The following is a 13,702-nucleotide window of genomic DNA, read 5'->3' on the forward strand; positions in this document are numbered from 1 at the left end:
GAGCTCACTTTTGGTTGAAGTGATACATCCTCAAAAATTACCGTGTGCTCACGGACAGAGAGAATAATTCATCAATATTTCTTCAAAAAATTAAGTCGATCATAATGTTACTACCAATGAGGAATGTCATGGAACCACGATTAAAGACTTCTTCGTGAATCAAGTGGAAAATATTGATGTGGCTCCAACAAGCTTACTGGCACCAAATGTCATACAGCAAACGAAGCAATCAATTTACTGAAGCATACACTTGGTGAGTGCATAATTATCATTATGACATCGTGGGYCTGTGATATGGTCTCCAAGATTGTGCTATTAACACCGCTGAAAAATTTTTGTGCATGCACATCTGTGCTAAATGTCACATCAAAAYAATCATTAGTGTTTAGTATACGCTTGTATTTTAGGTATTTTAATATAAGTTTTCGATTCAGTGCTTCGCTGGAGCCGCATTATCCGAAAGGTAGCCACAATCATATTGCATCGTTGTGAAAAGCCCATAAGTTTTCTGCCCCAAAATCCGTYCTTTTAAGACGAACTTCACTGTTTCAATAAAATGCCTAAAACAGACCAAGTGGTATTCCTTATTGACCGTTTGACCACGTGGAATATATTCACGGTGAGTCATAACACAGTAAACGGAGAAAACGATAAATATAAACGTGATTTTTGATATAAATATTTTTGTGTGATTTTTTTGCTTTCAGCCAATTTTTGAAGCGCCGTTCGCTAGATTGCTGAACAGTTTCGATATCATATTCATAAAGATTCCTCACCAGTAATTATGCAACTGATGAATGGGGGATTCGCAGCTTCTTTGTGAAGAATATCTTTTGCGACCTCTACTCGAAACATGGTTATCAAAGTCGGTGGTCGCGATTTCTCAGAAACTAGTTTAGCGATCAGGTTTTGAAAATTTTCACAGTTCTTCTCGTGATTGGGCGAAGGAAACGAATTTTTTCAATGCAATTTGTGGTAAAAATTAAACCTAAAATCATACTGTTCTGTTTTATAACTTTGTTAAGAACTTATTTTGTTCCGAGTTCATCCATTAATCACGGTCTATACTCCTCTATTAGTCGATGRWATTTGATTTTTTGRTTTTAGATRAATGCTTCGTCTGTTATGCTGACCACCGTAGGAGAAGTTTTTGTGCGATTACTTCGGTAACCCGCTACCAATGGCAGAATTTCGGAATTTTTTTACAAAATATTATTCAAATGTTACTCTTTGATATGTAATAAAAAAATGAATTTATTATATGAAGAAAAAATTATGAAAATGTGCCTTTTGTGGCCATCAAAACCCAMGGAACTCCCTAATGGAAAATGTGCAATCGTCCAAAACGGCCAACTTTGATCAATAGGAGAATTACAGTATTCCATCAGAACAACGAAAGACCTCAAACGTGCCAGAAACCAAATAATTGGTTACATTGCCTTTCGCAACAATAACTGTCTCTCATCTGCTTGGAATTCATTCAACTAAATTGTGTACAAAATCAACTGGAAGCACAACTTGCTTTGTTTCATTTAAAAGTTTCGTAGGTAACCATCCTTTATGACATGAAGCGCTGTCGTCTTGTAAAATCCAGTAGACCATTGGAAAAGGCCGATTGTATCCTCGATCTGATTTAAAGAACACTCAATTGGTATCAAATATCCAAAGCGATCAACATGTGGGCCAATCAAAATCCGTGATCACCGGAAATTCCATCGAAACTGTGCGTGATTCATCAAAAATCAGACGAAATCATCATTGAAATTCATGGAAATGGAATTGAGCATCTCCAAAACATCGATTTATCGCATTTTGACCGAACATTTGGGCTTACGAAAGGTGTGTGCTTGTTCCGCACAAATTAACTGACGACCGAAAATTGCTCAGAATCCGACATTCGAAAGACATCATTATGACCGATTATTTGACCAAAAATCATATTTTAACCATTAACCACTCCCCGTATTCACCTGATAGCGCACCGTGCGACTTCTTCCTTTTCATAAGAAAGAATTTGCCCATGAACTGGCGGCCATACCAGCCAACGAGCTTAAGCACTCGTCCGACATGCTTTTGGATTTATTGAAGCAGAAGGAGACTATTTTGAATCAAATAAATAAAACTATTGGTTCTGTTTTTCCGGTTTATATTGGATATTTTTTATTTATAAATATATAAATTTTTTATTTTTTTTGGAATTTTGGGCAGATGCTTTCGTTTTTTATGAGAGGTTGCAGTAAAAATTAATTCAAAAAGAATGGGATCGCCGCATTATCAATAAAAATTTTTAAAACTAAATCTCTTTGAATAATAAATTTTATGTTATACCTCCATTACATGAATCACTCGCATTAATTTTAAAGGTAATGGACCATAGGCACATTTCTACCTGAACTTACGTCTACTGACCTAACTAGTGAACCGCCGCCCTTCTTTTACCTGCTACGAAAGGTATAAATTCGGTGCAACTGGCAACTTAAGCTTAGTTACAGTTTAGAACTTAAACGTTCAAGTAGCTACTGGAGGAGTTTTAGCCGCTAAGTAATAATTTCACGAAGTCTATAAAGTAAAGAATAATAATATAACTAACGACAATGTTGCGAATGAGAATACAAAGTAATATCTCTACGAACCCGGAACATCAACGGCCAAACCGAAGCTCCTTCAATATACACGGATCAAATGCGGGAAAAAGAGGATCGTAGGAAAGAAAAGAAGAAAGCATTAGCAGCGACGCCTATAAAAGTAAGGCGGGAAGTCAGAAATCTAGTGAATGGCATTCGAAAGGAGAGCGAGCGGACACTCAGGCTTTAACATAGATTTATATTTATATTATAAGTTATTTCTAATGTCAGCTAACAAAGTAAATTTAAAATGTTTAATTATTAAGATTTATGCATTATATCTTTTTAAACAAATAAAAAGATATTCAGAAAATATCACATTCATATTTTCTATACATATTCTCATATGTATAGAATATGAGGTTTAGACCAACTGGATTCATATTCTAATAATTTTAATACCGGGTTTTCTAATGGGAATAGCATTGCTCAGTGTCATTTCAAATATTTTTAATCGTGCTGCTGAAACTGAATTTGTTGATTCCAGGAAGTTTCAAAGAATTGCGACMGTCTCAAGCCACAATCTGGCGGATTTCGAAAAAGGATTTGATCTTGAATTCATATAAAATTGTTCTCACTCTAACACTGAAGCCATTGAACCACCCTAATGTCCTTAAACGATTTGAAAGCGTTAACATTTTTTAAGAAAATCATCTCCTCTGATGAAGCTCACATTCACTGGTGCGATAAATAAACAAAACTGTCGACTTTGGAGCCTGTCTCTTATACACATCTAGATGTGTATAAGAGACAGGTTAGACTGTATCCAGTGGGGCTAGTGTGGTGGTCAGAACTATGTTCTATGCCAACAAGCCAGCGACAATTGATGAACTTCGTACGAATATCGAAGGTAAAGTTGAAGCAGTATTTATGCTTGACAACCGCCAAAAATTGGGTTCAGCATCTGGACTTCTGCAAGCATGCTCGTGGGACAACTGTAAAAGAAATCTAGTTCCATACAGAATGGCATCGAATGTATTTTCACAGGAATAAAAAATTTCAYTGATATCCCAAACTTTTTTGTAGTGCTCTTATTGGAAAATCCGTTACAAAATTTACTGACTTAAAAAATAAAATTTATTATTTTTCTAATATTATACTTTACTAGGTTTTTATTATTATTATTTTTTTTTTTCGTTAGCACACACAAAAAAATCGTATTTTACCTTTTAATACACTAAATTATATCATGTCTGTTCACGTCCAGTCAAGAACAGCACTGCTATTATTATTATTACTTTGTTTTGTTGTTGTTGTTTTTAGTTGTCGCCGAACTGCACAAAATAACTTTGATTGCTTTTACACAGAAACTTTCGCTCTCTTTAAGAAATCTTGAGCCCAGGTGATAYACCAACCTGTCAAGAACACAGAGACACACTCAAAAAAAAAATACATAAATCAGTATGAATAAACATACATATGTTTACACACATGTGCATATGTAATTAAGCACTACATTTTTTTTTTTTTTGTTTTTGGGAAAATTGGATTGCAGATCTGCTGATTCACCTGTCAATCACTGAAGAAAACGCCACAAAAACTTTCGAAACTTTCACGCATGGAACTCGCAAGAACAAACAGATAAAGACAGACGCGAAACCGCACAACCAGAGCCAATCACTTGCAAATCACCAGCAAATCACTTTGAAAATTGCATGCCGTTAGAGCACTTGAAGCGCTTGGAGTGACATACAGAATCTATGGCGCTGCAAAAACGCACGAAATTCACGACGGTAAGTACAACAACAAAAAATAATTATATAAAAATTGCAACAAATTACGCTACAACAATACACATTGCACTTGAGCGCTGAAAATTTGCTTGAATGACTGCGTGAAAAAAAATACAACGAAAAACACTAAAACACCGAAATAACCGTACACTTTGTATAAAAGTTGTTGTTATTGTACCACAAACTCCACTCCAACTTGTTAAACACGCGTCTTACGCACCGCAAATAACAAAAGCGCATTCAACCAACCATTCGAAGAGGCCGAAATAGTAACGGCAAAGCCATTTTGTAGCTGAGCAAACCAAACAGCCGAACCGTACGATAACAACTGAAGTAGGACTCAGCTCGTGGCGATGCAATTACCCGCCAAACAGCAACGCTACACACATGCACACACACACATGTGTACACGGCGCCACTACCTGCCCAAACAGCCGCCCACGCCAACCAATTGACAAGCCGAAAACAACAAACCGTGCCTAGTGTGCCTTCTCAGCGCACAACAACAACAGCAAACACAAAAACGTTGGAGATGCGACCCACTAAAGGCAGCCCAGCGCATATTTGTGCAGGCAATGTTAATAACAGCAGTCACTCTGTAAGCTTACATAGCATAAAGATTGTGGGAAAAGTTACGTTTTTGTTTTGTTTTTTTTTTTTCAACGTCAACAAAGTGGAGAAAGCAATATTGCTCAATACTTCGCAAACTTTGTTGTTTAATTTAATTTCCGTGGCAGTTAACGAGAAGCTACAAGCCATTGCCAAGCTTTTGAAAGTTATTTCCGTTATTTAATGTACAGCTTTTGCGAAAGCTTTGCTATTTGTAAATGTGTATGAATGGAAAGCGAGTGATTAATTTTTGGCGAAACCGAGCTCAGTATGCTGCATACAGCATTTTGCTCATATAACACTTTTTTTTTGTTTTTTTTTTTTTTTTTGTTTTTGAAAAAATATATTAAAAATATATTTTGCTACCATACCGATTTCGCATTTGTTCGTCTCAAATCAGTTTATGCTACAAGAAAAAACAAGAACTATGTGAGGCTAAACTTAATGAAACACTTAAAATTTGTCAAACTGTGTTCTTCATTTGCCCATCGCACAACCCTGTAGAGGGGATGTTTCGCCTTCTCACTTTACAATACAGGTATGACAATGATTTTTCCAATCCTCAAAACACTTTTCATGGATACTTTTTGGGATGGGCTTCAGCTCCTTCAGCGAATTTTGTTTTATCTCTTGCAGTGCCTGAAAATGGGTTCCAAGCAGCGGCAATTTCAGTTTGGGGAACCATCAAAAGTCRCAYGGAGCCAAATCTGGTGAGTACGGTGGTTGGTCGATGGAATTCATTGCTCGATGCGATGGTGCGTTATCACCGTGTAAAATWCATGAATTGTTCTTCATCGGCARTTATAAATAYTTCCAYGAACGTGGGATCGGAATTCGCCGATTAAGCGTGTACAAAGAAACTTGTTTGGGTTATTATTTTTGAAGAAATGTCAGCTTTATCGGGACGACTCTAGCAAAAACGCGTTTCATACACAAAATATCAWCCAAAATCATTCGAATATTCATCTATAATACTTGGCTGACGATTTTCAAGCAYCRYATRCTTCACTCTTTTAATAATTTCATCAGTTGAAGTGGTCAAAGGTCGTCCAGAACGAGGAATATCTTCAACGATTTCTCGACCCTCTTTGAAGGCTTCCTAACACTCGTATCCTTGTGTTTTTGATAAAACTGAATCACCGTAAGCCTTTTCCAACATTCGCAACGACTCCGCACACGAAATTCGGTTCTTCCTCTTCTTCAAATTCAACTATGCCCATCCYTACTTTTGACGAACTCAGATCGTTTATTTCTTTTTCGATGGGTTTCAACTTGATACGATTTATTTTACTGCTTTCATTTTCAGAGGGTGCCTGCAGAGTGGACGCTTAAAGAAAAGTGTAAATAACCGTTAGCGGCCAGATCTGGGAAATATAGTAAATGTGGAAGTAATTAGGAACCCAATCGTTTTCACTGACTTGTGACACGCTGTATTGTCTTGGTGAAACTTTATTTTTCTTCGAGTGCGTCCGTTTTTCGAAGGCCAAATCATGTGCAAATATTCGTTCAGTTGATATCTTTAGGGTGCCTGTGTCTCGAATAACTGCACTTTACGGTCTTCTTCTTCTTGATTGGCGTAGACACCGCTTACGCGATTATAGCCGAGTTAACAACAGCGCGCCAGTCGTTTCTTCTTTTCGCTACTTGGCGCCAATTAGATATTCCAAGTGAAGCCAGGTCCTTCTCCACTTGGTCCTTCCAACGGAGTGGAGGTCTTCCTCTTCCTCTGCTTCCCCCGGCGGGTACTGCGTCGAATACTTTCAGAGCTGGAGCGTTTTCGTCCATCCGGACAACATGACCTAGCCAGCGTAGCCGCTGTCTTTTAATTCGCTGAACTATGCCAATGTCGTCGTATATCTCGTACAGCTCATSGTTCCATCGAATGCGATATTCGCCGTGGCCAACGCGSAAAGGACCATAMATCTTTCGCAGAACTTTTCTCTCGAAAACTCTCAACGTCGACTCATCAGTTGTTGTCATCGTCCAAGCCTCTGCACCATATAGCAGGAGCACTTTACGGTCACCCGAAATTATTTTGTGGACTTTTTTGACATTTTCGTCGGCAACAATCTCTTTTGGACGTCCGTCCACTGTGTTCACCGTCTTCGGTGCTCATTTCACTACATCTAAACTTAGCATACCAATCCTTGATGCTTGATTTTCATTTGCAAAAATTGTTCTTGGGCTAAGACAACAACACTGTTGTAAATGAAAGTCCAGTGAAAGTCTCATCAAAATTGATCCAGCCATTTTAAAGATATACCGGAACAAACAGACCGGACAATAAGGTAATAAAAATTTTATTTGGTAAATACATGTATCGTGTATACATCGATATGCATTGAGTAAAAATATTTTAATATTATATACATAATATTATTATATTTTGCAATATTTTAATACTATAAAAAGACACACCAATTTTAAATATTATATTTTTTCATATGTAAATCGTAATGAAAATCACAAAAAATATCAAAATCTTACATGGTGTGGCATGCCATTCTTATCGATAATTACGAATATGGCGAGAAAAACAATACACAATTCATTGGCAGCACTGTGTCATTTCTGCTGCGACAGTCGACAGTCGAAGTAGAGTTTGTGTTTTTTCGGGAAAGGATAAATATAAATAGGAAGGGAAGGATTAAAAATTATCACAAAAATTAAACTTGTGATAAAAAGATTTCAAGTGGAACGCAATAGCCAGCGTGTGTTGCTGAAAAGTGAAGAAGTGCTTTTATTATTAATGCACTAAGGTGAATAAAGTGTTGAAATGTAGCAGATAAAGCAATTTGTGACAGCGCAATGCGTAGGATCACAATTGCAGCGTTTTTAATACATAATATTTATTTAGAGTGAGGTCATAAATGCGAAAGTGCACGGAATTCGGTATGCAAGTGGGAATTTCTTCCAGTTACCCAACGAAAAAGATGATAATATATACAGCTAGTCGAGCAACTCCATTGTTCATCAATTTTACTTTATACCTTTAATGCATGAATTTCGCTTTTATGCATACATACATATATATGTTTAGATTGTTGTTGTTAAATTGAAACGAATGTGCGATCAAAGCGCAGAATACAAGAAAAACACCAGAAGTTGTAGAAGAAGAAGACTTTGACAAGGAAGCAAAACGAAATGCATAAATGTCGCAAATAGATACAGAACAGAACAGTCGAAAAGAAATTTATGAAGAGCAAGAGGAGTTGTGTATTTGTGTGTGTGTCATGCCTCTTTCGTGTAATTGTCACTTTATCAAGAGGGCAAAACAAAGAAAAATCAGTGAAACGTAGTAAAAAAGTGAAAAACTTCGTACATTAATTGAAATAATTTTTAACTAAACAAATCGTAAGCATCTCTGTGACAAAATGTGCAATATATAGAATGAATTTGTCGAAAATCTAGTTTAAGCGCTGACGTGCGTAAAGGTGATATATTGATTTTATACAAATCATTGTTGCTTTCACTTGCCACTTCACAGCTGTTGTTTAACAAAAACGAAAAGTAAAATGCATAAATACAGCGCAATAGATAGGAAAAGTAGTATCATAATCAGCATCTGGTGTCTGCAGGATTACTTGATACTACGGCGTTATTTTCGTTGACTACCAATTGTATAGCTGTTGCTCTTAATGGATGCAACGTAATTGCAGTTTTTAGAATTGCATATATTTCAATTATTTGACGTTGATAGACAATCCATGTCTGGCCCTACGCGTTGATTAAGTTGAAATCATAGAATTATTAAAAAAAAAAAAATATGTTACAAGCTTCTTTCCATGCCAGGGTCAGCATAGATTTAGGGCAGTGCAACCTTGACCGCTTTTACTGCAATGTGCTATATTGCATTTTCTACGAAATAATTATGTTAAATGCGTCACTGGAATTAATTTTATAGCTACGATTTGATCGAAGCGACTTCCAATTGAGTTTCTAAAAATTATTTAACAAACAAATAAAGTTATTTTTTTAATCGGAAATATTTGTTATGTATTGTGTATATTTTTAAGTACGCATTAGCACTGATGTTGCGACGATGATGTTGATGATGGTAACCAATAACGACAAACCCAAGTCTATTCCCTCAAAATTTTGTTGTCTATAAATATTTAATGCGCACACTTGAGTGGTAGCTTTTTTAAAAAAAAAGTGTGTACCATATTTTCAGTTGACTAATTTCAACATTTTTAAGCCATAAAAAATGGATACTGATAACGATAATGAACAACTGAACTCTTCGTCGACGAGCAGCAGTAACAATAGCAGCAGCAGCAATTTGCTCGCAAATTTACCTATGCTCCCAATATTGCAGTCAACTGATAATGATGGTGGCGGGCATTTCGCAGAGCCCGAGGCACTACCGGAGCCCTTGGACGAACGCATCGGTGCAGTTGRATTGCCACAACCGCCATCACCATCACCACCGCCACCACCAACACCACCACAGCAACAACTTCATACGGCAGGTCATTTGCCGGACAATTCAGTTTTCGCTTCACCCCTCTTATTCAATAACAATACCACCCCACCTCCTTCATCCTCCTCATCATCATCGTCGCCAACATCATCGTCACACAATCTTCAGCTATATCATCATCAGCAAGAACCACAACAATTACAACAAGAACAACTACACTCTGAACATGCGCTTCATTTTGAACATTCTCCCTCTCCCTCCCTCCAGCAACACGCACTACTACCACCACCGCCATCACCACCACCACCACTCGAACAAGAGCAGCAGCAGCATCAACAACAACAACAACCGCCGATTCCGGAAGCAGCAGCCATAGTACAGCACCAGCAAGCCCTTGAGCTAGAGGACATTCAAGAAGAACTCCAATTAACGCATCCATGTGCTTTTGTAGACAATAGTCCGATTGCCGATACGATTGATGCATCCGCATTAGAATCAGCTGCGAGTGAAGCTATTGGACTGAACGCTGACATTGCAACAACTAGTCAACAGCAGCAGCAGACACAGCCACAACGCCCGTGTCTACAGCAGGAAGAACAACCAGTGGTTAGTTTGAGTGGTGCTCAACGCTCGACACTGAGCGTAATAGGAGAAGGTGCAGCTGGTAGCAGCGCATCTAACATACGTAACCAAACACCTCCAATATCACTGCCATTGCTGTTGCAAGAAGAGGACGACGAAGACGAGGACGCCGACGCCGACGACGAAGAAAATCTTAGTGGCGAACAACAACGCGTTCGAGCACCAAAGTCACCTGCTGCACTAACGTACGCTACGCATTTTACACACCATCCATTCACGCACCCACTAAACCACCACCACCATCATCATTATTATCCCAATTTTGGTGGCTGTATAAATAATTCACCATTTGCGTTTGACATACCTGCTTTGTCCGGTGGGGGCGACAGCATCAGCATCAGCAGCAATAATAACAATAATAGCGGCATTAGCTTTATCAGCCAAATAAATCCCAGTAACGGCGCGAATACAAACGCAATACTAACAGCAAGCATGCTTGGGAGCAGCAGCAATAGCGACAACCCGTCCGGCGGCGGCGGCGGCRGTGCCACTGCCCTATCAAGCAACATCACTTGCGCTGGCGTTGGTGCCCACAGCAGTAGCAATCATAATCATCATTCGCGTCAGCAAGTGACCGATCGCCTAAAAATGCTCTATCCAAATGTGAACGAAGCTGAAACTCCACTGCCACGCTGCTGGAGTCCACACGACAAATGTCTATCTATTGGACTATCGCAGAATAACCTACATGTACACTATAAAGGTGAGTGAAACTTTAATAAATGCACTACTTTTAGTTATTCCCATTAGACACAAACGATCGAAGAAGAAATACTAGACTAACACGCACCATATAAAAATTAAAACTAAAATCAACCCGACAGTTTTTAAGCGCGAAATATGCGCGTCCTTTAAAGGAAACGAAATAGAAATTAAGGTACAAGCGGAAACGCAAAAATCGCTTCCATAGTGTTAAAGCTGTGCAAATGTGTGGGTGTACGGAGAAAATTGAAAATCAACGGCAAGAAAGTAATTGTTTTTTTTTTGTTTTCTTAAATAATACACTCACTTATTGCTAGTTTATTAAAATTTAAAAATAAATAAATTTAATGATTGTTATGCAGCTCATTGTTGTAACTCAACCCATTTCAAGAAGTTTTCGTTATATACGTAGGCATAATGTGCATATGCATGCATGCAATCTCTTCTCCTCACTTCATTTATTTCGGTTAATTGTCCATGTCCATCGCTCTTTATTGCGTTTCCCATGCACACGCTTTATTTGCCTTTGTCATCATCATACAGTGGAGTGCAATCTGTTCTGCCATTTTATGTACCAAATCGGGAGAAAAAAAAAAATAGAAAACGACTTTATACACAACAACGGAACAAACGGAAGGAAAGCAAACACGAAGTTGTCCAGCACGACTACAATTCGGTTGTTCTCGCTTCAACGCCCTCTGTCATTGGCCTGGTTATTTGTGTGTTTGTTTTTGTATATCATTTGGATTTTTTTTTTACGCACGCTTTTTATTGTCCGTACTCCTTTTGACATTTATAAACATATGTGCATGTGCTGTTGTTTGCTGTTGTTGTTCGTGAGATTGTCGTTTAGTTGGTGCAATCATAATACCATCAGCTGATATGTGGTTATCAAGCGCATTGTTGTTGTTTACATTTAAACTAGTTGCCCTTGCTTTCAAATTAATTTTACTTCTGATTATTGTAATTATGAGTGTATGTGCATATGAGGGTGCCTATGTCTATTTATACAACTATCGGTCTTGCGTAAGTTACAGTAACAATTATCGGTTTATTTTTATTTAACCAAAAATATTTAAACCGCAAACAGCACAGCGAAAACAACCGCTGAATGACTAAATTGTTTTAAATTACTTGTTATAATTAGAAACATAAAAATTACTTTGCAAGATAATTTAAAATAAGTTTATTTTTGATAGCGCCTACGCGCAGCCTTTTTCAGATGCTCATGTCCTTGATCTGGACACTTGTATTACGCCATATATTCATTTTACGCCATTTATTTGCAGGCGTAGGTAATAAGCACGACGGTCCTGCCTCTGTGCGCACAGCTCATCCGATTCCACCCGCCTGTGGCCTATACTATTTTGAAGTGAAAATCATATCGAAAGGTAAAGATGGTTACATGGGTATCGGTTTGACAGCTCAGCAATTTCGCATGAATCGTTTACCAGGTAAAGGCAGCGCGTTTTGTGTCCATCAACAAATGCAAATAATAGTATTTTCGGTTTCCATTCGCCATTTTCTCTTTCAGGTTGGGACAAGCATACGTATGGTTACCATGGTGACGATGGCAATTCATATGCGCAATCCAATACTGGTCAATCGTATGGACCGACATTCACAACTGGCGATGTAATCGGTTGCTGTGTGAATTTTGTGGATAATTCATGTTTTTACACAAAGAATGGCATTGATCTTGGTGTCGCGTTCAGAGATTTACCGGTACATAAAGTTAGTAGTATATACAAGTGTGCTATGGTGACTATGCGCTACATGTATGTACATATGTATTTTTATATTTATTAGTGTAAACTATATCCAACGGTGGGCCTACAAACGCCTGGTGAGGAGATCGATGCCAATTTTGGCCAGGAGCCATTCAAATTTGATCAAATCGAAGATATGATGAAGCAAATGCGTGCTCAAATGAGGACCGCCATCTATGATTTCCCCATGACACTCGATCAGGGTGATCCAACGACACTGCTACACAAGTGAGTTGCGCAACAAAACGTGTAAATAATTCAAAAGTAAACTTTTACTCATTACTGTTTATATTTTCAGAATGGTATCATCATATCTCTTGCACAATGGTTATAGTCAAACTGCAGAGGCATTCGCTCGCACCACTGGTCAAACATTTCAAGAGGATATTTCATCGATTCGAAATCGTCAAAGTATGTTTGCAGCAAGCCCTAAATAACTGTTACTTATTGCAATTAATTTATTTTTCCAATTAACATTATAGAAATATTAAAACTTGTATTATCCGGCAAAATGGGTCACGCCATTGAGCATACGCTGCGCTCTTATCCGGGTTTATTAGAGAATAACAAAAGTCTTTGGTTCATGCTGAAGTGCAGACAGTTCATAGAAATGGTGAATGGCTCAGATATTGAGGTAAAGCGCAGATATCGATAAACAAATCTTAGCTTAGTGTCACTTAACCTAAAAACCAATAGAAGAGAAGAAAGTCTTTACTAATACATGTGCATGTAATCATTTATGTTTTGTATTTTTTTTTTTTTTTTTTTTTGTTTTTTGCTTTTCTGTGTCCTTATTTTTTATTTTGTGTGTCTGTTGATTCAGTATTGCCCTACTACTAATAATAAATTAACAAATTCGATCACAACACAAACGCAGACAACGCCACCGAATCAAACATCGGTCATACAGTCAACCAAATCATATCAGAATGGTAAGAGCACAGTAGCACATAATAATGCACAGACTATGGTGACAACATCAACTACAACAACAAATTCAGCTGTGATAAATGCCGATAATCATGCGCATCAACAGGAACTGAAAAACACATCGTGAGTCCAAACCATTTAATTTTTTACTTAAAAATGTTTAATTGTGTTTAATCTGCTTTCAACCAACAGTGTTTCGGATGAGAACTGCTCTGGTGATGCGATTTCAATTAATAATAAAAACAATAGCACCAATATCGATTATTTGAA

At 37.7% G+C, this 13,702-nt stretch overlaps 1 protein-coding gene and 1 long non-coding RNA gene across 2 annotated transcripts in view; one reads left to right on the plus strand and one right to left on the minus strand.

The window, feature by feature from the left end:
- Positions 1 to 3,972, minus strand: part of LOC108968780 — an 18,490-nt gene extending 14,518 nt beyond the window's left edge. The window contains exon 1 of the long non-coding RNA XR_001993356.1: positions 3,791 to 3,972. This is a non-coding gene — a long non-coding RNA (uncharacterized LOC108968780). The remainder of the gene's footprint in view (positions 1 to 3,790) is intronic.
- A 5,168-nt stretch (positions 3,973 to 9,140) lies between these two features.
- Positions 9,141 to 13,702, plus strand: part of LOC108968796 (ran-binding protein 9) — a gene marked incomplete in the record, with an annotated part of 15,720 nt that continues 11,158 nt past the window's right edge. The window contains 8 exon segments of the mRNA XM_018933049.1: positions 9,141 to 10,734; positions 12,023 to 12,187; positions 12,268 to 12,458; positions 12,543 to 12,730; positions 12,801 to 12,913; positions 12,985 to 13,136; positions 13,380 to 13,555; positions 13,625 to 13,702. Coding sequence (XP_018788594.1) covers positions 9,174 to 10,734; positions 12,023 to 12,187; positions 12,268 to 12,458; positions 12,543 to 12,730; positions 12,801 to 12,913; positions 12,985 to 13,136; positions 13,380 to 13,555; positions 13,625 to 13,702 — 2,624 coding nt within the window.

This window comes from Bactrocera latifrons, unplaced genomic scaffold (assembly GCF_001853355.1).
Source record: "Bactrocera latifrons isolate USDA-ARS-PBARC rearing strain unplaced genomic scaffold, ASM185335v1 scaffold_23, whole genome shotgun sequence".
In the NCBI taxonomy this organism is placed as follows: Eukaryota; Metazoa; Arthropoda; class Insecta; order Diptera; family Tephritidae; genus Bactrocera; species Bactrocera latifrons.